At 47.2% G+C, this 24974-nt stretch overlaps 1 protein-coding gene across 4 annotated transcripts in view; it reads right to left on the reverse strand.

The window, feature by feature from the left end:
- Window positions 1-24974, reverse strand: part of KPNA7 (karyopherin subunit alpha 7) — a 130465-nt gene that overhangs the window by 31713 nt on the left and 73778 nt on the right. For 3 of the 4 annotated variants that reach the window (XM_060284230.1, XM_060284228.2, XM_060284229.2), the window contains 3 exons: window positions 22718-22817; window positions 7657-7745; window positions 5452-5577 (listed from right to left, as the gene is read on the reverse strand). In XM_060284230.1, coding sequence (XP_060140213.1) covers window positions 5452-5577; window positions 7657-7722 — 192 coding nt within the window. In that variant the 5' untranslated portion in view covers window positions 7723-7745; window positions 22718-22817. Of the gene's footprint in view, window positions 1-5451; window positions 5578-7656; window positions 7746-17420; window positions 17611-17911; window positions 17955-22717; window positions 22818-24974 lie in introns of those variants that run through there. The other variant, XM_030846059.3, reaches the window with a different exon arrangement.

A 24974-nucleotide genomic window follows, 5' to 3' on the forward strand; every position in this document is an offset into this window, starting at 1 on the left:
AAATTAAAATGGTATTACTCCAAACTAAATAACCAATGGATAAAAAGAAGAAAATTCCAGGGAACTTAGAAAATACTTTGAGATGAATGGAAAAAAAAACATACACTATACCAAAACCAATGAGATGTAAATAAAGCAGAGCACAGAGGGAAATATGTAGCCATAAACGCAAGTATTGAAAAAGTAGAAAGCTCTCAAATCCATAACCTAACTTCCTACTTTAAAATATTAGAAATGAAAGAAAATCAAACCCAAAAATATTAGAAGAAAGGAAATATTAAATACTAGAGTGGAAATAAATGAAACAGAATGAAAAAAATAGAGAGGAAAAAAATAATCAATGAAACCAAAAGTTGGCTCAAAAGAGCAATGTAAATGACAAATCTTTAGCTACACTGACCAAGAGAAAAATAGGTGAGACTCAAGTTACTAAAACCAGGAATAAAATTGGGAACATTACTACTGAATTAACAGAAATAAATAAGGTTAGAGACACTATGAAAAAAGTATACAAACAAATTAAATAATCTAGATGAAAGGGACAAATTCCTAGAAACACAAACCAAAAGTGGTTAAAAAAATAGAAAATCTGAATAAACAAGAGATTGAATTATTAATTTTTTTTTAAATTCCACAAAGAGAAGCCCAGATACAAAAGGTTCCACTGGTAAATTTTTACAAACATTTAAAGAAGAAATAACAGCACTCCCTCATGAATGCTTCCAAAAAATAGAAGAGGGAACTTTCTCGCTCATTCTATGAGTCCAGTATTACCCCAATATCAACTGGACAAAGATATTACAAGAAGTACAGATCAGTATCCCTCATGAATATATCTTAAAATCCCCAACAAATTCTAGAAAACAAAATGCATCAACACATGAACAGGATTATACATCATAATCAACTGGGATTTAACCCAGGAATGCAAGGGTGGTTCAACCTATGAAAATCAATGTAGCATACCATATCAATAGAATATACGGGAAAAAAAAACACGATCATCTCCACAACTGCGGGAAAAGCATTTGACAAGATTCAGCACCCTTTCATGATTAATAAAAAGGAAAAGCATTCAACACAAACTAGAAATAAAAGGGAACTTCCTCAATCTAACAAAGGCATCTACAAAAAACTCACAGCTAGCGTCATACTCAATGGTAAATGAATGAAAACTTCCCCCCTAAGATCAGGAACAGCACAGGATATCCACTCTTGCCACTTTTATTCAACACAGTATTGAAGTTCAAGACAGGTTAAATAAGCAAGAAAAAGAAATTAAAGGCATCTAGATTAGAAAGAAAGTAGTAAAACTCTCTCTGTGTGCAGATGACATGATCTTGAATATAGAAAATCTTAAGGAACCCACACACCAAAATTTAGAGCTAATAGACAAGGTTCAGCTAGGTTTCAGGATAACATACAAAGATCAGTTGTATTTCTGTACACTAGCAATGAACAATACAAAATTGAAATTAAGAAAATAAGTTTATTTACAGTAGCATCAAAAAGAATAAAATACTTAGGAGTAAATTGAACTAAAGAAGCACAACGCTTATATGCTGAAAACTATTTTTAAAAATTAAAGAAGACTTAAGTACATTGAAAAATATCCTATGTTCATAAACTGGAAGACTTAACATTGTTAAGATAGCAATACTCCACAAACTGATCAATGCAATCTCCATCAAAATCTGAGCTTCCTTTAGTGAAAAAATTGACAAGCCAATTCTAAAATTCATATAGAAATGCAAGGGATCCCAAAGAGCCAAAATAATCTTTGGGGAAAAAAAGAACAAAATTGGAGGACCCACACTTTCCAATTTCAAAACCTACTACAAAGTTACAGTAATCAAGTCTGTTGTGCTGGCATAAGGATAAACATATAGATCAATGGTAGAAATTTCATAGTCCACAAATAAACTCTCACATTTATGGTCAACTGATGTTTGACAAGAGTGTTAAGACCATTCAATGGAGAAAGAATAGCCTTTATGGTGCTGGGACAACAGGACATCTATATGTAAAACAATGAAGTTGGACCCCTACTCATACCACTTACAAAGATTAACTCAAAATGGATGAAAGACCTAAACATAAGAGCTAAAACTATAAAACTCTTAGAAGGAAACATAGGCATAAATCTTGGTGACTTTGGATTAGGCAATGGATTTTTAGATATGATACCTAAAGCACAAGCAAACCAAAGACAAAATATAGATAAATTGGACCGTTTCAAAATTTAAAACATTTGTGTTTCAAAGAGTCTATCAAGAAAGTAAAACGAGAGCCCACAGAATGGGAGAAAAGATTTGCAAATCACATAACTGCTAAGGGTCTAATGTTCAGAATATATAAAGAGCCCTTTCAACTCAATAAAAAGACAAATTGGGCTTCCCTGGTGGCGCAGTGGTTGAGAGTCCACCTGCCGATGCAGGGGACACGGGTTCGTGCCCCAGTCTGGGAAGATCCCACGTGCTGCGTAGCGGCTGGGCCTGTGAGCCATGGCCGCTGAGCCTGCGCATCCGGAGCCTGTGCTCCGCAACGGGAGAGGCCACAACAGTGAGAGGCCCGCATACCGCAAAAAATAAAAAAAAAAAAAAAGACAAATTACTTGATTTTAAAAATTGTCAAAGGGTTTGAATAGACATTTCTCGAAAGGAGATATACAAATAGCCAGTAAGCACATGAAAAACTGCTCATCATCATTAGTCATTAGGAAAACATCAAAATTACAACAATACAACCTTTCACACCCATAAAATGGCTCTAATCCAAAAATGAATAATAACAAGTGTCGGTAAGGATGTAAGAATGTACAGGGATGCAGCTGCTTTGGAAACAGGTTTGGCAGCCTATCTGTTTCCTATTTGTACTGTAAAAAATTACCAGAAATTTAGTGGCTTAAAACAAAGTTACGGTTCTAGGGGTCAGAAGTTCATGATCAGTTTCATTGGACTAAAGTCAAGATGTTGGCAGAGCTGTTTCCTCCTGGAGGCTCTGAGAGTCTATTTTCTTGCCTTTTTCAGCCTCTAGTGGGGCTTCTTGTGTTGCTTGGCCTTTGACCCCTCCCATCTTCAAGGCACTACACGCTCATGTCTGCTTTTGCTCTGCCTTGTCCTTCATCCTTCTTATTATTATAAGGACAGATGGGACTACATTGGGTCCATCCAGATAATCCAGGATAATTTCCACATCTCAAAATCCTTAATCTGGGGACTTCCCTGGTGGCGCAGTGGTTAAGAATCCGCCTGCCAATACAGGGGACATGGGTTCGAGCCCTAGTCTGGGAAGATCCCACATGTTGTGGAGCAACTAAGCCCGTGTGCCAAAACTTCTGAGCCCGTGTGCCACAACTACTGAAGCCCGCGCACCTAGAGCCCATGCTCCACAACAAGAGAAGCCACCGCCATAAGAAGACCGCGCACCACAACAAAGAGTAGCCCCCACTTGCCACAACTAGAGAAAGCCTGTGCACAGCAACAAAGACCCAACACAGCCAAAAAAAAAAAAAAAAAGAAAGAAAGAAAAATCCTTAATCTAACCACATCTACAAAATCCCTTTTGTCATATAAGGTAACATTCACAGGTTCTGGGGATTAGGATAGGGAGATATTGGGGGTGCGGGGACATTATTCAGCTCACCACAAGCACTGCCTCAAAGAGTTAAACTTAGAATTATCATACGACCCAGCAATTCAACGGCTACATATACCTGACAGAACTGAAAATATGTCCAGACAAAAACATGTGCATAAAACGTTCATAGCGGGGACCTGGTGGTCCAGTGGTAAAGAATCCACCTTCCAAGGCAGCGGGCGAGGCTTCGATCCCTGGTCAGGGAACTAAGATCCAACATGCCACGGGGCAACTAAGCCCATGCGCCACAACTACTAAGCTGGCGCACCTCAACAAGAGAGTCTGCGTGCCGCAAACTACAGAGCCCACGCGCCCTGGAGCCTGCACGCCACAACTAGAGAGAGAAAACCCACACGCTACAACTAGAGAGAGAAAACCCACACGCCACAACTAGAGAGAAGCTTGTGCACCGCAACAAAGAGCCAGCGTGTCACAACGAAAGATCCCGCATGCCTCAAGGAAGGTCCTGCATGCCACAACTAGGACCCGATGCAGCCGAAAATTTAAAAAAATAAAAAATAAAAATAAATTTTTTTGAGAAAAAAAAAAAAGTTCATAGTGGCATGACTTATAACACCCCCAAAATGGAAACAATCCAAATGTCCATCAACTAATGAATGAATAAACAAAATGTGGTATACAATGTAATATTATTCACCCACAAAAAGGAAAGTACTGACACACATGCTACAACATCAATGAACCTTGCAAACATTCTGCTGATGGAAAGAAGCCAGGCACAAAAAGCTACGTATTATACGATTCCCTTTATATGAAATATCCAGAATAGGTAAATCCACAGAGACAAAGTAGATTCATGGTCACCAGAGGCTGGGGGAAGGAGGAGTGAGGAGTGACTGCTTCGTGGGTGTGGGGTTTCTACTGAGGTGATGAGTATGTTCTGAAATTAGTAAGCGGTGATGGTCTCACCACCGTGTGAGCATACTAGAAACCACTGATTATATTCTTTAAAAGGGTGAATTCTGTGGTATGTGAATTAGAATTTTAAAAGGAACATGCTAATATAGGATAAAAAAGAAAACTCTTTCATAGTTGTGTTTCACAGTTTCATCTTCCTTGGGTGGCAGGAATCCTAGGGACTCCTCTAGATGAATGCAGCTGGGTAGAGTAGGGTTCAGAGTCCTACGGCAATTCAAAGAATGATCACAGCCATCCCATTTGGTGGACAGTAGAACATCATGGGATCCACTTGCCCAGATTGAACCAATCTCTGCCCTCTAAGAGGCTTAATCCTAGCAGGATGCAAGGATGCACATGGATAGCTAACATAACAGATCATAAAAGACATGAAGACACAACACCATCAGAGTTCTAACCCTCCTAAGTCAGGGCATTCAGCAAAAGATTCACCACAACAATATTGGCCTGGAAGTACCCCAGGATTTGCCTTGAGTGAGGTTGGGGCGGATGGAGAATGGAAGCTAGATGACAGCATTCAAGTCCTAGGTAAGACGAGACACGTCGAGTGACTATGTGCCTCCAGTGAGGGAGAACCTCCATGACCCCTCATTTCCTGTTTCCAGCTGAATGGCAGCAAGTGAATTTTCAATGAGAGGCAGCATCTTCTCCACCCCCTGTTAGAACATAGATCCCAGACTCACGGCCACAAAGCTAATGACACTTAGCTTTCTGAAAACACCAGTTTAGTTCTAATCACCATCTCTCCACCCCTTTCCTTAAAGGAACTCCATTAGAGCTTGCAAGTTCTGACTCAAACATTTTCAACGCAGAGAAACTTACTAAGGACGTATTTTATACCCAACTGCTCTAAATGCCATGTCCCCAACGCACCCGTTTGGTCTGTTGCTCAGAAGCGTCAGGGGAGACATCCGTGATGTTTCTCCTCTTCAAGCACTGCTCATCCTTCTTGGCTTTCCGGAGCTCCAGGCTGACTGCTATCCTCTGCTGCCGCCTCATCTAATGAGGAAAAGAAAGGGAGCCCTTAGAGCTGGGAAGTCAGGTTGTCACCCTGTTTAGCCTTTAGAGCACACTTCAAAGCATGCAATTTCACTTTTACAGATGCAACAGGCTGGAAGAGTTCAGATCACACAGCTAGTCAATAGTCAGCTCAGTTAGCCTCCTCTGCTTCTTTCTCCTCCTCTACCACCTCTAGAGAGATCATCAATCTTCCTCTCAAAGTGAAGGAAGACCATTTACACCCATTGGCCAGCCAGGATTCTCAGGTGTAGAGACCTCTGAGCAAAGCATCCCATTGCCCTGAATCTGAGCACATCTTCATTGGTGCTGATTACTTCCAGAGAAGCAGGCCTGTGCCTTCTAGCTGTGGGCACCCAGGTAGGGCAGGGAACTGAAGGGAGCACCCCAGCTCCAGGTGTCCTTGACCATTTCCACTGTTGGGAATCAGCCTATAAGTCATTCAAACCTTGATCCAATCCCAAGAGTTTTACTTGTACACCAGACTGAGGAAGATGGAAATTCTAAAAACAAACCCCCCTTTTCTTCTTTTATCAGGCAAAATTCAGACCTTACAGTATTGAGAATCCTGGGGAAATGACCTAATCTTTATGGATAGATGAGTTTTGGGTTGAAGACTTTAAAATATTAATTATAAGGAAGTCAGTGTATATTAGATACTTCTGGTTCCTTAAAGGAGCTATTTGAGCCTTGCTTGAAACTAGGGTCAATGGGAATTCCCTGGTTGTCCAGTGGTTAGGACTTGGTGCTTTCACTGCTGGGGACCGGGGTTCAATCCCTGGTCGTGGAACTAAGATCCTGCAAGCCATGCGGCACAGCCAAAAAAAAAAAAAGAAAAGAAAATAGGGTCATTGTGGTGTTATCCGGAAAGGTGGGGACACACTGGGGGCCTATGGAGCCAGTTGTCATGTTGCTCCCATCACTAAGCGGCCCTTCCCCATAGAGAATTTGGTACCTTTGGCTTCTACCTTCTCATTTCCTGGCCCTTCCTGCTGCTGTCCCCATAGAGGGTTTGATTTCTTTGTTCTAATTGGTTTCCTTTAATCTGCGGTGGTCTTGGAAGCCAGACAGCCAAGCTTGTTGGAAAGGGTGTAAGTAAGAGGGATTTGGCTTTGGACGGTGTTCAACTGGGTGGCTATGCCCTTGTGCTCTCCTTATCCTCGGCTGCCTTTCAGATTCCCAAGGCATAGCCAACTTGATATGTCAGTCAAGATACACAGATATAGGACACAGAGCTAGACAGAAAACTTGGAGACCAGAGAAGCTGAATGAGAGATTCACACACAGCACAGCCTCCCTGGCCCAGCCCTCGTGCTCATCCCAGTAGAGAGAGCAGTCTGGACTTTTCACCTCTGAGTCCTATTTCTCTTCAAGGCATGCTGGTTGGTACCTGTATTCCCAACATCTTAGCTCCTTGGTAAGCCCCCTTGACATGCAGAGCTGCAGGTAAGCATCTATATACCAGGTACTTGATGATGCTACCCAGGTCCTAAGAGGTAGGTATCAGCCCTGTTTTATAGATGAAGAAACTGAGGCTCTGAAGTTCAATAGTTTCAAGATCACATGGAGACCCTGATCTGAGTCTACAGTTGTCCGACCAAGTCCATGAGGTTTGATCCTCCCCACCTTCAATATTTTAGTATGAGATTTTCAGATATACAGAAAAGTTAAAAGGATTATTCAATGAACATCCATGCACTTACCCACAATGAACATTCTGCTATACTTGCTTGTTCACCCCATCTAGCCCACTCTCCACAATTCTTTTTCTTTTTTTTTTTTTTTTTTGTAGTACGCGGGCCTCTCACTGTTGTGGCCTCTCCCGTTGCTGAGCACAGGCTCCGGATGTGCAGGTCCAGCGGCCATGGCTCATGGGCCCAGCCGCTCCGCGGCATGTGGGATCTTCCCGGACCGGGGCACGAACCCGCGTCCCCTGCATCGGCAGGTGGACTCTCAACCACTGCACCACCAGGGAAGCCCTCCACTATTTTTAATGCATTTCAACCATGTGCTTTTTACTGCGCCCATCCTTGATAGAGTAAGGTATTGCTTCATACTCACAGATGCATCTTTGCCACGATACTTAAATTTTCTCAGCCTCTCTTCCGGAGCTTCTAAAGTCGGCATATTGACTAGAAGAAGTAAAGCACCTGTAGGTAGGACAGTTCCAAAGAGATTTTCAGTGCCCAGTATGTGGTTACTATGTAAAAGCCATCCGGGCTATAAGCCCTTAAAGGACCCACGGTGGAACAGAGAGCAGCATCCACAGGCATCACATGCCAGTTCAACAGGCAATGAGCATCATGGGAACTCAGAGGGGACCAGCCCTGGGCTACAGGAGTAAGGGATACCTTTTCAGGGGCAGTTTGGCTTGAGCTGGGCTTTTGATGGCTAGGGTAGGCTGGAAGGAAAGCACAGAACCCTTCCATGTGGCTGGGTCCAAGGAGTTCTGTACAGAGCATATGTACAGGATGCTGAGGAGCCCAACCAGGCTATGACAGGAAGATGGTCCTCTTCTCCTACATCCAATCCACCAGCACATTAGTACAGGACTGTCTCAAGTACGTCCCACTCCTAATTTTTTAGAGGACTTCCTCCACCCTGGTCCAGCCCACCATCACCTTTCACCCACACGATGGCAACTGCCTCCAAACTCTACTCCTTGCTTCTACCATTGCCTTATCCCAATCTGTTCTCTACACAAAGCCATGTGATCTTTTAAAAAGAAACTGACCATGTAGTGTCCCCCACTTTTTTCCCACCCTCTAGTGGCTGGTTGATCTTAGAAGAAAACTCAAGTTCACCATGATGCCCACCCTACGTGAGCTGGCCTCAGCCCACTTTTACCCAACGATTCTTTCCTATCTAAGAAGCTAAGCATCTTCCCAATCTGTCTGTTTCATTTTCTCCATAGCTTTTACCATAACTCAATATTTTCTTGTTAGTGCATCTTCCCCTCCATACTCCCGAGGACAAGGGGACCATGCGTGTCTTAGTTATGATTCCTCAGCCCCTTCACAATGTATGGCATGTAGTAAGTAGGTACTCAAATATTTGTTAGAAGAGGGTGGTGAGCGATAAGCTCACAAAGGGAGTTAGCCCTCCATTAGAGGAGGTTATTCAGATCAGGGCAAGTTTGGACTTCCTACAGGGCAGCAGGGAATAACCTTCCTTACAAGCATGCAATGAATATTCATCTGTTTCTAAGTATACAGGATGGGCCAGACTACATTCTACCAAAGAGAAAACTGGATAAAGATGACCAACAGACTCTATTCTTGCGAGTAGAGCAGCTGGGAATAATTTTGGTAGGAAAGACTAATTTAGACATATCAATTTGGATGGGACGGTGTAGACAACTTGGAGAATTCTGTGAGGAGAGAGCCAAGGAGAGAGAAGAGGAACTCTATCTGAGAACAGAACAAGAATTGAGTCTTGGTGACCTATGTATTAGGGTCCAAGAAAACAAAGAGCCAGCAAGGGACCAGGGAAAGGAGGGAATTTGAGACAGAACAACAGAAGCACAGCCTCAGAGGCACTACCGGTTAACAGCGGCTACCATGCCAGGGACAAATCCATAAAAAGAAGCACCACCAGCCCCAGACAGATAGGAGAGCAAGTGAGCTGAGCCTCAGAGCTGAGGCTTCACTGCTGTGACTTTGCTTGTTCTAAGGCATTAGTCTCTTTAGGAGCTTGGGCAAGAATAGCTGACAATGTGTGCAAATCTGAGAGTGGGAAATGCAAATTACTTCCCAGAATTGACCAGTTGCTCCCTCCCCACAGCATATCTCATCTGGAGAGGTGGAGAGTGACACAATGGGTCACACAATGGGTCACAGGAACATTTGCGAAGCTCTAAACGTTCCGTTAACAAAGTCACACTGGTCACCTCCACCACCCCGACCCCCAGAGAGTCAAGGAGCCTCGGTGACATCCATAGCCCTTCCATTGCTGTGTATTTACCAGGAGAAGCACCACGTATAAGTTGGCTTGAGACAATCTCAGGCTTTAGATTAATTCAGTTAAAAGTTCAAGCTGGAGGTAGACTGACCTCCAACAATACCCCAGAAGCCAGCACATCAGGAAGAGGAAAGAATGATGCTGCAGGACAATCTCAGCCCTGGAGGCTCAGGCCAGAGAGTAACCAGGTCCCATCCCTTCATCTACTTTAAAGTCATCTCCAATCCTGCCCCATCAGGAAAGAAAGAGTTGCTTTTTACCCAGTGACCCACAGGTAAATCATTGCTATTCATCATGACACCCTTGAAAACACCATCGCAAAAGAGTTTTCCAGTTGCTGTAATAGCCAAGGTCAAAAGGATGATCAGTTGCAACCCGAGATTTGGGTTTAAATAAGGAGCTATATGCTACATCTCCGAGAGGTAAGACATATGGCAATATAAATTAGGAGCAGGATAGTATTATGGGCCTATTTCAGACAGCAATGGCCAAAATGTGTTTATTACATACCAGGAATATTGGACACTTAGGATTAAATGAAGCAACGTTATGAGGTATCACCCCACACCAGTCGGAATGGCCATCATCAAAAGTCTACAAACAATAAATGCTAGAGAGGGTGTGGAGAAAAGGGAACCCTACTGTGCTGTTGGTGGGAGTGTAAATTGATACAGCCACTATGGAGAACAGTATGGATGTTCCTTAAAGAACTAAAAATAGAACTACCATATGAACCAGCAATCCCACTCCTGGGCATATACCTAGACAAAACTAATTCAAAAAGCTACATGCACCCCAAAGTTCATTGCAACACTATTTATGATAGCCAAGACATGGAAGCAACCTAAATGTCCATCCACAGAGGAATGGATAAAGAAGATGTGGTATATATATACAATGGAATATTACTCAGTCATTAAAAAAAACATGAAATAATACCATTTGCAGCAACATGGATGGACCTAGAAATTCACTTCCTACTAAGTGAAGTCAGGCAGAGCAAGACAAATATCATACGATATCACTCATATGTGGAATCTAATTTTAAAAAAATGATACAGGGCTTCCCTGGTGGCGCAGTGGTTGAGAGTCCGCCTGCCAATGCAGGGGACACAGGTTCGTGCCCCGGTCCGGGAAGATCCCACATGCCGCGGAGCGGCTGGGCCCGTGAGCCATGGTCGCTGAGCCTGCGCGTCCGGAGCCTGTGCTCCACAATGGGAGAGGTCACAACAGTGAGAGGCCCGCGTACCGCAAAAAAAAAAAAAAAAAAGATACAAATGAACTTACTTACAAAACAGAAACAGACTTACAGATATCAAAGACAAACTTATGGTTAACAAAGGAGAAACGTGGAGGGGAGGGATAAATCAGGAGCTTGGGATTAACATACACACATTACTATATATAAGATAGATAACCAACAGGGACCTACTGTATAGCACAGGGAACTCTACTCAATATTCTGTGATAAAGGATATGAGAAAAGAATCTGAAAAAGAATGAATATATGTATATGTATAACTGAATCACTTTGCTGTACACCTGAAACTAACACAACACTGTAAATCAATTACACTCCGATAAAATTTTTTAAAATAAATTAATAAAAAACTCAAAAAACATGAAGCAACATTAACAGTAAGGGAGAGAGAGCCCCATTTTGCAAGTGAGGAAACCTATGCAGATGCCATTTGCCAAAGTTCCCACAGCTGTTAAGCCTCAGAGCCAGGAATCAGCCTCTGTCTGACTCCTGCGTCATGCTTTGGATCACTAAACTTCGCAGCCGTAATCTGTAACAAGGTCAGATTAGGAAACACCAAGTCTCCACCGTGGGTGGCACTTAACACATGGGTGAGATGTTGGAAAACAGGAAAGCTCACCGTTTTAGGCAATGGAAACAAAGGAGGCCACTTTGGAAACACTCTGTTGCCACCTCATTGCTGCGTCTCACTCACTGTTAGGGGTCTGACCAACTCAGCTCATGAGACTGTCTGAATGTGCACAGAGGCCGGTTTGGTACACGGGGATGAAATGCTTTTGCTCCTTGAGAGACCCAAGGCAGGGCCTAGTTCTAGGACTGTTGCCATGGGAACCATGCCTGCTTCTGCCACATCTCAGATGGTATGGCCATAAGGAACCTGGGAAGTGGATCCAGGGGTTCAGAGGGCCGCCACTTTCCTTCAAATCAAATATGAATGGGAATTCCCTGGAGGTCCAGTGGTTAGAACTCGGTGCTTTCACTGCCATGGGCCCGGGGTTCAATCACCGGTCGGGGAACGAGGATCCCACAAGCTGTGCGGTGCAGCCCCAAACCAAAAACCAAAAACCGAAAATCAAGGGGAAGGCCTTTATCAGGAAAGCCTGACTTCAGATCAGAGTCCTCCCTTGTCCCTGAAAGCAGTTTGAAAGTCACAGATTTGGCCACACCACTTCATCTGGGGACATCCTGCAAAGCCAGCTGCAAAGCAGATCCTTCTGGCTTTCACAGGCTTCTCTACTCACAGCTCAAACGTGATTCCTTCCCCTCACATGGCTATTTCTAGCACCAGGAGAGCTGGCTACCCCGTCATCCTTTACCAGTAGTATAATGAGAACGCTAATTTGGAGGCTTTGAGTTATGCAACAAACTCAAAGTCAGTACCTTTCTTCATTGATTCTCTAAATCTGAGATCCAGAGAAAGCCAGACTAGTTACGTAGGCGAACACCATCAACGTAGGGGCTGACACCACCCCCGCAGCCTCAGGACAGCTCTGCTGCTCCCCACACTATGAGACCCCCTGCCCTGGGTGTCAGGTGGCAGAAGCCCACCCAAGGGACCCTCCCTGGCCACGCCTTAGTAATGGCATGGGGTCATTTTCTCTGGTGGGAGCATTACAGGCCATTTGGTTTCTTCTGTCCTTCCCTAGGTCTAGCCAAACTTTCACTGTGAGCATCTTTCATGAACCCAAACCGGCTTTAAATTAAGATACGTCTCATCACCCCAGAGCTGGCTTCTAAAAAGCAGGATTTTTCTGATTTTAATACATGCTCACAGCTTAAGAAAATGAAATACTTCAGAAGCGTACTGAGCATTAACTCCCCATAACCCTCCTCCTCCTCCTCGTTAACCTCTGAAAATGCACACCACCCTCTACACGCCCCAGCCGCTCTGCACGTGCCCCGAGGTGCTGATTGCAGGAGGGGAGCCGATCACAGGCAGGGTTTGGCAGCATGCTTCTTCACTCCGCCTGGACCGGGGACAGCTTTCGATGTGTGTTCAGATCTACATCACTAACAGCCCCTTGTTCAAACAAAGTGGGATTTGTTTTAAGCTAAAACCACGCATTGGGTTGGAGTGAGTGAGGCTTATTCAGAAGGACTGAGCTGACCTCAGCTCCAAGGTCAGCAAGCAGACACCGCGGGGGCTGGAGTGGGCCCCCGGGGAAGGGGGGTGGTCTCCACTTCCAGGGCCCCCGCCCCCTCCACCAGCATTTTTCCGCTCCCTGCACGGTTTTACCAAATAGAGGTGTCCTGACACCACCTTGGAGGCTGGGAGACACACAGCCATGCCTCCTTCCCCGGCCCACGCTGGCCAAGATGAGAGGCACGTGTCAAAGCAAGAAGGAAGCAAGCAACCAGGCCTTCTTCCCGTGATCCACCTCCAAGGCTTGGAAAGGCTTTGTTCCCCAGGTGAGAACATCCCGAGGGATATTTCAGGGAGTAGGACACCAGCAAAGACGCAGGACACACGGATCTACAGGCTGCTGGCTGCCGTGCGGGTGACGCAGCCTCAGGCCCCCTGCCATCCCCCCAACCCCGCCTGGGCTCTGGAGGGTGAAGGCTCCCCACCACCTACCACCCGCTCCTCACCCATACTGAAAACAAGCCAAGCGCCCCTTAGCACAGCTTCTGTCGACCAAGACTGAAGTTCAACAGGGCAAGGCCCAGCCTGGGCCTCCTGGGAGCCACTGCTCCAGGCAGGCCACCAGCTTTGGGGGAGGGCATGACCGCAGCAACCTCTCTGGGGCCCCCAAACAGCTTCTAAGGTCCCCGGCACCCTCCACCCACCCATCACTCACCTGACAGGGAGCCGCAGTCTCCAGCCCACTGGTTGGCCTTAAATGCTCTCAGCAGGTGGCATGTCTTTAGGTGCATTTGGCCCATCCCCACGGGGCTGGTTTCTGACCAATGTCAACTGTTCTTGGAATCACGTGGGGAGCTCCGCCCACCCTGCCGCCAGGGCCCCACCCCAGAGACTGATTGAGCTGGCCTGTGGGGTGCGGAGGGAGGCCTAGGTCTCCAGGTGACTCTCATGCACCGACAAGGTACAGATGGGAGCCTCAGAGGCACCGCGGACCTTCGGGCTCTGCAGCTGCAGCCTTGGAGACCCTCAGATGGATGATCAAGAGGCGAGGGGCGGCGGCATCTACCTCCAGGGAAGGGTTTGTATTCTGGGTGTTTTAAGGCTTCCGGGATTCAGCTGGATTGAGTGGCCTCTTCCTAAAATTGAAGGATTAGGCTTAAAGCTGCTGTCGAACAGTTAACAAATGATTCTTCCCAAGGCAGGCAAAAGATTGGGTGGTGGCGAGAATGGGTCTGCCTCGTATCAAAATGGAAATAGGAACAAAATTTCATGTATTTCTTCAACAAATACTTATTGTCCCCACTGTGTTTCAGGCCCTGGTGTGCATGAACAAGATGACCTGGTTCCTGCCCTCCCATCAGGAGCAGAGATGGGCCTAGAGTGGGAACAGGAGAGTAATTGCAACAACACAGGGCAGGGGAGGTCAGGGAGGGCTTCCCGGAAGAGGTGATGCTAGAGCCACATCTGTAGGAAAAGGAGTCAGCAGGTGAAAAATTGTGAGAAAAATGCTCCAGGCAGAGGGAACAGCATAGGAAAAGGCACCAAGGCAAGAAAACCCAGCCATGGTTCACTTGGGAACAGAGGCTGTTCAGGATTATTAGAGGGACGATGGGGTCAGGTGCCAGGTCAAAGATGGCCTGGTGTACAGGGGAGGGGCAGAGGGAGCCATCCACTCTGGTCCAGGCAGTAGGGAGTTGCACTGTCTGTAGGGGATTTTTTTTTTAATTAAATTTTAAAAAATATATTTATTTCATTTATTTATTTTTGGCTGTTGGGTCTTTGTTGCTGTACATGGGCTTTCCCTAGTTGTAGCAAGCGGGGGCTACTGTTTGTTGCAGGGCGCAGGCTTCTCATTGTGGTGGCTTCTCTTGTTGCGAAGCACGGGCTCTAGGCGCATGGGCTTCAGTAGTTGTGGATTGCGGGCTCAGTAGTTGTGGCTCGTGGGCTCAGTAGTTATGGCTCATGGGCTCTAGAGCACAGGCTCAGTAGCTGTGGCACACGGGCTCAGCTGCTCTGCAGCACATGGGATCTTCCTGGACCAGGGCTCAAACCCGTGTCCCCTGCATTGGCAGGTGGATTCTTAACCACTGAGCCACCAGGGAAGCCCTGTAGGGGATTTTAAATCAATGATAAAACCAATTACGTCTGTTTGCTCTTTGAGCCAGGAATTTCGAAGAGTGTCAGGGGGCTGCACCCACCTGTTACTCACTCTTTGAAGGTGTTTGGACTTCGTCCGGAGAGCAGCAGGCAGCCCCCGAAGGTCCCAGCAGGGTTGTGTTCCTATTTGCCTTATTTTTACTTTCTTTATTTTATTATGGAAAGTTCCAAATTTGTAAAAGGGGAGAGAAGAGTACAAACGAATCCTTGAGGACACCGAGGTCCAACAGTTACCAACTCCACCTTTCTTTCTTCTCCCCCCCATCTTTTTTATTATGTATTTATTGATTTGGGTTGGTGTGTTATAAAGGAAATCGCAGGCATATCATTTCATCCATAAAGTTTCAGAATGAATCTCTAACAGATAGACTTAAAAACTAAACCAAAATACCATGATCACACCTACCAAAAGCAACATTCTTAGTGGGTCATTTTAGAATATTTAGGCTAACCTGGAGGGAAGGGGTAAGAGGAGGATTCTTTCCCAGGTGGGGCTAGAAAGAGGAGGTGTCTGACCCCAGGACACCCTGGTTACAGCAGGAGATGGGGGCGGAGAAGTCGGGGTTCTGAGTTGGTGAAGCATGGGGTTCAGGGTTGGACCCGCACATCCAGGTGCCTGGAGAACATCGAGGTGGGGATACAGCAAAGGCCAGTCGGCTCAGAACTGGGGTGGGACCCGGTGAGCCGCTCGAGGCAGTGGTGGGTGATAATGACACAGAGATATAAGTTAAAGCTGTGGTTTCAAGCTGAGGTGGCTGGTAAGAGATGGTGTCAGAAAAGGGGGATTCAGGATGACTTACGGGAGGCCTGATTCCCACAGGATCCAAGGCCAGCAGAGAGATTGCCCTAGGCCTCCCTGTTCTGCCCAAGGCATTTGAGACAACCCACCTCTCTCCACCTCCACTTGGGACCCAGGCCCGACGGCGACCCTCTCACCTCATCACAGCCGTCACTGCTTTGGCCTGTGCCCCTTCGGGCTTTTAAACACACACACACACATGCACAGATCCTTTAAACATTTAAGTCAAGTTACACCACTTTGCTGCTCAAACGCTCCAGTGCTCCCAACATCCCTACAATCACCTGTGAGGCCCTTCATGCTCTGCCTTGCCTCCCATCCTCGTCCTCTGACCTTACTCCCTCCACTCTGGCTCCAGCCACGCTGGCCTCCTCTCGGTCCTGCAAACACATCAGGACCACGCTGGCCTCAGGGCCTTTGCACCTGCTGTTCCCTGTGCCTCCCTCACTTCCTTCAGGTGTCAGTTTTGAGAGACCATTCCTGGTCACCCTGTCTAAAATCAAACCTCACCCCATCCTTGCATCCCCACCTGACTCACTTCATTCTGATGTTCTCCCAGGCAGCACTTGCTAACAACTGAAATGCAATGCATTCACTTGTTTGTTTATTTCCCATCCCCACCCCTGAAATAGAGCATAAGCTCTACGAGGGTAGGGGCATTGTCTGTTTGACTCGACACTTTATCCCCACGGCCAGGAAGAGTCATTGCTCATTATATTTGTGGAATGCATAAGTGGGCCTGCTGGCCCCAGAGCCAGGCTCTCCCCCTGCCCCCACTGTGTTCCAGGCATTCCCCCCTCCATCACCCAGGAAGTACCCAGGGTGTACGGTGGGCACGCTCAATACCCTTCCCGAGCCAAGCATTGAGCTGGCGTCCTTTGAGTAAATCGAATCAGCTCACCACACAGAGCCCACAGTCGCCATCCAGAGGACTCAGAAAAGCAGCAGGAAGATCACTTCAGATGGCATCCGAGTCCTCAAGTGGAGGTCACTTCATCCTCTCCGACTCCTAAGCCCCGATCACTGGCAAGGGCCACACCGTCCACCCAGGCTGGGAGCATGGCCTCAGCTCCCCGCTTCCATCTCCTTCCTCCATCAGCCCCACCCCCCACTGAGCCCCTTTCCTTGGCCCTCCCGCCCTCTGCTCGGGGCTGAGCCCTGGGGGCCACTTGCCCACTGGTCTGACGGCAGGTTCCTACACCCTTCCAACAAACTCTTACGTTAAATTCTCGAGATTGAATTACCTGGATGGGTTTGTTTACCTGGTTTGTTTAACCTGCCTTGACTCCTTTGATGCAGTAGGAATTACCAATCGCATTTCACAGAGTGGGAGAGTGGCACAGAGGCTGCCGACCTCGATGTGAATTGCCTGAGGTTACATGATGGGAAGACCAGGTCTGTGTGGCCCCATCTTTGCCTCAGTGTGTGGTACTGCCTGTGCTAGGGTCGCAGCTGTTTCCCTTCCTTCCTCCCTCCCTCCTTCCCTCCCTCCCTCCTTTCCCCCTCCCTTCTCTCTCTCTTTCTCTGTCTCTCTCTCTCTTTCTTTTTTTATGGTAGTAAAATACCTTAACATAGGGCTTCCCTGGTGGCGCAGTGGTTGAAAGTCCGCCTGCCGATGCAGGGGACACGGGTTCGTGCCCCGGTCTGGGAAGATCCCACATGCCGCGGAGCGGCTGGGCCCGTGAGCCATGGCTGCTGGGCCTGCGCGTCCAGGGCCTGTGCTCCGCAACGGGAGAGGCCAGAACAGTGAGAGGCCTGCGTACCGAAAAAAAAATAAAAAGAACAAACAAAAAACCATAATATAAAATTGACTATTTTAACCATTTTTGAGTATACAGAGTGGCATTAAGTACCTTCACACTGTTGTGCAGCCATCACCACCATCCATCTCTGGAACTCTTTTCATCTTTCCAAACTGAAACTCTGTCCCCATTAAACACTGACTCCCCAGCCCCTGGCACCCACCCTTCTACTTTCTGTCTGTGTGAATGTCATGACTCTAGGGACCTCATATAAGTGGAATCACACAGTATTTGTCCTTCTGGGACTGTCTTACTTCACTCAGTGTGACGTCCTCAAGGTCCATCATGTTGTAGCAGGGCTCAGAATTTCCTTCCTTCTGATTTCTTTCTTTAAAACAAGAACATGTTTTTCATGTTCACGTAGCATCATTAATACTGTTATTTACAGTGGACTCCCAAGTGGTGGGGGAGGGGGAGGAGTATTTACCGTTGACACAGTTTACACCGGCCAGCGCAGGGCTCTAGTAAACGCAGACTGATTTCTACTCGGTTTTCATTGTCTTTAAATCCTCTGCAGTCAGGACTCCTCCTTGTTACCCATGTCCCCGGCCACCTGCTCCATCATCCCCCCAACTCCGTGCATCGCTGGTTATTTATAAATGCCCGTTCATTTATATTAATAATGTAAAAGGGATTAAAAAAAGAACCCCAGAATTGGAGAGTTGATGTCACAATTCCTCAGGGGATCCAGGGAAGGTTTTGTCCTTGAGGTCAGTCTTTGAGAATCCACAGCTCCGTGGGAATGCATGGCTCCTGACAAATGCAGCTGTCACCGTCCTTGGCCTCTGCACATGCGAGCCTGTGTGTATGTGTGTATACGTCTGTGTGTGTTTCTGTGTGGGTATGCCAGTGTGTGTCTCTGTGTCTGTGTGTATGTGTGCATCTGTGTATGTCTGTGAGTGTGTCTGTGTTGCGTCTGTGTATCTGTGTGTATTTGAGTGTGTCTCTGTGTCCATGTGTCTGTCTGTGTGTGTCCCTGTGTATCTGTGTGTGTGCACACATGTGTCAGAATGTCCCCAGATCCTGGGGGAACTCTAACTTGCCAGGATGCTGACGCTTAAGGAGTTCATTTCAGATTCTTGGGAAATGCTATTTGGCCCAGAACCAGGAGAAGAGGAGGAAAGGGGATGTTATGGAAGACAGAAAAAGGAACCCACATTGATTATTTATCAAGTCTGAGGCTCCCCAGTAAAATCAGGTCTGAATCCTTCCACACAGCAGTTATTTCCTCAAAGCATTTGTATTTTCTGGGCTGTTCGGTACCATCCCTCCCAAGTTTCTCATCCACCTGATTGTCCTAAGCATTTGGTTTTCTGGGGGTGAATTTTCTCCTCGTTGGGGCCGCTGAATAGCAGAGGCACACGTCGCACCCAGGGTCCAGGGTTGTGTGTGGCTTTCCCCGACACCACGTGACCTCAGGAGCTGGGCTGTGGACACGGCTCCTTTGGGAGCAGCTCCTGGGTGCCTACTCTGTGCTGGCCTCTGCGAGGTGCAGGAGTGAACCTGACAGGGTCCCTGCTGCCGAGAAACTAAGAATCACAGTTGTCATCGCTCGAGCACCGAGGCTCTCACAATCACATAGGGTCTTTGGTCCACCATCATCACCTCACCATGTGACAACTGGGTGAGATGGATATTATCATCATCCCAGATAAAGGAGGGAGGGAGGTATTCAAAGACAGCACTGTGTGTCCAGCACGGTACTCCCACTCCCTGTGATGGCTCTGTGGGGGACATGCTGTCCTCGCAGAGTACAGGAGAATAAGGCCAAGGTTCACGCCACCCCAGTCTGGGGCCCCAAAGGGAGTTGTGACATAAATACGTGTTGAATGGATGGATGGATGAATGGATGGATGGATGGATGATAATGATAAATGAACAAATGGATGGATGGATGATGGATGGATGGTTGGATGGATGCTGGATAGATGAATGAGTGGATTGATGGATGGATGGATGAGAGATTATTCAGCTGAGCTGAGGTTTGAATTCACCAGTTATTTGACCTTGGGGGATCCACAGAAAGCAGAGATTCTCTCCTTCAGAAAAATAAGAATAAATACTTCTTGACAAAGAGGAAAGATGCCGGGGGGGATAAAAAGTGAAAACAATTTTTAGCTATTTTGAGATAATGAAATGAAAATGGCACAATAGTGCCAAATAAAATCAAATTGAGATATAGGTCTAAATGCAGTATGAAAAAGAAAGAAACACAGCTGGAGAAATCTATCTGCAGCAAGCTTGACCACCATATTTCTGGGATTCCACAGAATTCACGATTAATTAGGAGATCTCCAGTTGACTTGGAATCAGACACTTGTCAAGCTGGGCTGACTTTGGAGAACTCCTTGCCCAGGTCCAGCTTGTCTTAGAGGAGCCTGTCTTAGGCCTCATCTTCCATTTCAGAGTCTGCAAGGAAGTTTCCAGCAGTGGCTTGCTCGGGCTCTCCCCTCCCTGAGATGACCCTGCAGAATTCCAAGGGTCTCTGGGGCGATGGGCTATTTCTGGGCCCAGGCTCCGTGTCCATGTTTGGCCTTCAAGGAGCACACTGTGAACTTTCCTGCACCTGCCAAGGTTTCAACCCACAACCCTCCTGGGAGGGCACTGATTTCCACCCCCTTCCTCCAAGGAATCAAACAGCAGCTGGGAATGCAGCTCCAGGAGCTGCCAGGAAGTACCCTCCAACCACCACCCTGGGGCAAAAAACCAAAGGGAAGATCTTGAGATATCTCTGACAGGCATTTGTTACCTTTTTGATGCTAAAAAATAATTTCAGATCCTAAAAACAGTCCTTCTCATTGAGAGAAACTTTAGGCAACACTGATAAATTTAAAGAAGATTTAACAAAAATCACCTGAAATTCTGCCGCCCAGAGCTAATGGGTCTGACCACCTGGCTGAGGATCCTTTCAGGTAAGCTCTTGGTGCCTCTGTTTACACAGGTGCCATTTTGCAAAAAAGGGCCAAGCTGTTCTATAACCTTTCTTAAAAAACAAAACAAAAAAACCCAACAGTCTGCTGTGAGCCTTGTTCCATGCCAATAAATATGAATTTACATCATCAGTTTAAAAAATATCCACTGTGCCTTTATTTCACTTTATTTATAGTTCATAATTAGTTAGATTATGAACTAATCCCCTATGGATGGACATTTAGGTTGTTTCCAACTTTTCATCCTCACAGTTTGACCATCCCAATAGCAATCCCCTGCAGAATTTCCCCTTCTGCTCCCTTCTATGCAAAGCTAACTCAGAGATGCCTGAAGGGGGGAAGGAGAGAGAGAAGAGAAAAAAGGAGGAGGAGAGGACAGAATAACAGCATTTGGGCTTCTAAAGAGGTTCCCCTGAGGAGCTGAGACGGGAGCCTGGGTGGGCAGTGCCTGGTGAGGGGCTGCTCCAGGCCCAAGGTGGGAAGTTGGGGCCAGAAGCCTCAGGCTTGACTCAGCTGCCCTTCCTCAGATCGGAGGGTTCCAGAACCTGGATACCCTAGAGGCATGTGTCCAGCCTATACATCCAAACTGTGTGGAATGTGGAGCTGGGACGATCAGAGAGGCGGCAATGAGATGCTCCCATGAGTGAGTGGGGATCGGGCTGCCGACGACTCTGCCGACACCTGCAGAAACCAGCTGACGATTACCAGGCATGATAAATATATTCCAACTCTGTCCTCACGCCACCCCCCCAGCCGCAGCCCTGAGCCAAGTTCTCAGAGCTCACGGCTCCAACACCTGACCTTGCTCAGAGGAGCCCAACATGCTGCAGGGAAGCTGCCCAGAGATAAGCAGAGGTGGATGAAGGGGGAACTTCTTGGGGTCTCCATTCTGAGTCAAGTGGGGAGATCCTTAACATGTAGGCAGCGTATCACCACTTAAACACAATTTAAAGACGAGCCACAGGAGAAAATAATTTCATAGCACATATCCAACAATGGCCTTGTGTCTAGAATATATAAAGAGCTCTCAAAATTCAATAATAAGAAAACAAACTACCTGATTTTTTTAAAAAATGAGCAAAAGATCTGAGCAGACACCTCACCAAAGAAGATACGTAGGTGGAAGATAAGTATGTGAAAAGATGCTCAATATAATTCATTAATGATGATTAGTTACAAATTTTAAAAAAGCATTTTCGAGTCCACAATCCATTTGATCATTTCATCAGTTCTGTGAAGTTAGTAGTTGTTGTTATTACTATTATATTAATAATAATAATAATATTTTTTTAATTTTAAATTTTTTAATTTATTTTTTGGCTGCATTGGGTCTTCGTAGCTGCATACTGGCTTTCTCTAGTTGCTGCAGGCGGGGGCTACTCTTCGTTGCAGTGCATGGGCTTCTCATTGTGGTGGCTTCTCTTGTTGCAGAGCACGGGCTCCAGGCACGTGGGCTTCAGTAGTTGTGGCTCACGGGCTCTAGAGCGCAGGCTCAGTAGTTGTGGCGCACGGGCTTAGTTGCTCTGCGGCATGTGGGATCTTCCAGGACCAGGGCTCGAACTCGTGTCCCCTGCATTGGCAGGCGGATTCTTAACCACTGCGCCACCAGGGAAGTCCTGTTGTTATTATTATTTTTCCCATTTAATAGTGAAGAACTGGGAGGCTCATGGAGGTTAAAAGACTTACTCAAGGTCAAAACTGAGACTCAAAGTCATGGAACTCTTTCCACTTGGGAGGTCTCTGCATTCTAAGCATGTTCTAGAAGCCAACACTTTGTATCCAATTGGACAAGGGCACACTTCTCTTTTTAAACAAGGAGAGAAGACCACACCCACCCACAAACTCCCACCATCATGGATGGACAGACCAGCTTCATAAGCAGGAGGCCCTTAGGAGTGTACAGTAAATGTGAGCAGGGGGTGACCACTGAATGTCCAACAGCAGTGGCACGCGTAGGCTGGGAAAGCCCGCCCTGTGGACCTTCCAGAGCTGGCGCTTTGCTTCACAGGAAGGCGGGCGCTGTCCCAGGAGCAGCTGGCTCCCGTCCAGGGCCTGGCACACGGCAGGGAATCTACAGCTTTGGCTTCCTGACTGCGGATCTGAACGGGGGTCCCATTTACTTTGACTTACCTTGAGTGAGAACTCTGTTCCATCCGAGGTGCTGGGCCCTGGTCCTGGCACTAGGGGGCCCTCCCGGGGCACTGCCAGGGCTGGGGGTGTGGTCCTCAGGCTGTAAAAGAACAGAAGGATTGAACATGGCGCGACTCCCCCGCCTTTATCTCCCAATCTCGTCTGCCCTCCCCAGTCCTTCTCCCGCTATAGCACTCAGCACAGTGTTTCCCCACCAGAGGCACAGAGTCAACAGAGCGAACTGCTTGGAGGCAGAGAGAGTCTAGTTAACTGTATGTCTTTGCTGGGGTAGCAAAGAACCTGGCACAGACCTCAAGGGACTGGGGAAAGGAAAGAAGGGGGATGGGGGAGAGATTGACACATAAGGACTATCAGGCCTATTTCCTAAACCGGCTGCTTGGGGGAAGGGCTCAACCCTCTGTGTATGCTAAGTCCAGGGGTTTCTGGATGTAGATGACAAGAACAACTTCCATCTAGACAATCCCCCGAACAGAGTACTGCACTTGGTGTCATTGTTTCCCATACACGGCTCGGGCTTTCATTCATTCAGCGAATACTTATCGACCGTCTAATAGATGTCAGGCACTTGTATGAGCTCATTTAATTCTCATAACAAGCCTATTTGGTAGGTACCACTGTTATCCCCATTTTCAAGATGAGAAAACTGAGGCACAGAGAGCTCATAAGGGGCAAACCCAGAGACTCTCGTTTCTGAGTCCAAGTCCTTGACCACCACACTCTAGTGCTTCCCGGTAAAGAGACCAAGCCCCTGCCCTCACCTCACTTATGTTCTATGAGGCAAGACCCCCCGAAATCATCCAGTAGATCTATAATGCATTGTTTGGAGAGTGATTTAAGTGCTAGGAAGAAAAACAAAGTCATTTCTCAGACACTGACTTGCTGTGTGTCTTCTGGCAAATTGCTTCACCACTCTGAGCCTCTGTTTTCTCATCTGCTAAAAGTAGGTCATTACTCATCTGCCCTATGCACGTGCCTGGGTTGTTGGAAGGATCAAAATGAGCTCATGGACAAGGGAGGCCCTTGTTTTCATGGTTGAACCAACACCAGCCCTTGACTCCAGGGAATTTTTCGCCCGAGGGGATTCAGGTCAGCTTGCCTTCTATAGAAAGACATCACTAGACTTCCCGCTGGTATCTTTAGGGGCTAGATGACTCCAAGTCCAATGCGATTCTTAGTGTAACTTTTAAAAAATATTTATTTAGGGCTTCCCTGGTGGCACAGTGGTTGAGAGTCCGCCTGCTGATGCAGGGGACATGGGTTTGTGTCCTGATCCGGGAAGATCCCACATGCCGCGGAGCTGCTAGGCCCGTGAGCCATGGCCGCTGAGCCTGCGCGTCCGGAGCCTGTGCTCCGCAGCGGGAGAGGCCACAACGGTGAGAGGCCCACGTACTGCAAAAAAAAATATATATATATTTATTTGGTTGCACTGGGTCTTAGTTGCAGCAGGTGGGCTCCTTAGTTGTGGCACATGGGCTCCTTAATTGTGGCATGTGGGCTCCCTTAGTTGTGGCATGCATGTGGGATCTAGTTCACCAGGGATCGAACCCGGGCCCCTTGCATTGGGAGCACGGAGTTGTAACCACTGCACCACCAGGGAAGTCCCTCTTAGTGTATTTTTAAAGGCAGAGAACAATGCATGCGCTCACCTACTCTTAGGAGGTAGCAGTCACCTGACAGTTACTTCAAGGGCCTTCCCCAAGCACACTACTGAGATGGAACTTTCTGGAATGCTGACCATTAAAAACTCCCCTGTGAGAAGCTCAAACCAAGAGACAGGTGCTGGATGTCCTACATTTGCTCCAGATCTATTTGCAATCCTTCACCACCCTGTTTCGTGTCCCAGGAGGCTGGCCTTCCCCTCTGCTCCCCGCTGCCTCCCCAGGTCCCCACTTTGCTGCTGGGTCTGGCTGGGCAGTAGCTGTGCCAGCTCCTAAGGGTCATGCCTTTCCTACAGCCATATCTGGGGTGTGGTGGCTTTGCGGTCACCTCTCTAGGGGTAGGGAGGGTACCTCACCACCCTCCATTGGTTTCCCCTAAGGTTGCCCCAATTACTCAAGAGTCTCTTCATCACACTCTACACAGTGACCCCACTGGAATGGGCTCTTTCCCGCTGGGGCCCGGGCTGAAAACCTCCTGTTGGGGAACATGCCTTCCCAGAATCACGGCAGGGCCGGGTCCCAGTTCTCACTGCCACTCCCACTGCTCGTTAGCCAGACGATGACAGTCGTCAAGATCA

This window comes from Globicephala melas, chromosome 15, assembly GCF_963455315.2.
Source record: "Globicephala melas chromosome 15, mGloMel1.2, whole genome shotgun sequence".
NCBI classification, from domain to species: Eukaryota; Metazoa; Chordata; class Mammalia; order Artiodactyla; family Delphinidae; genus Globicephala; species Globicephala melas.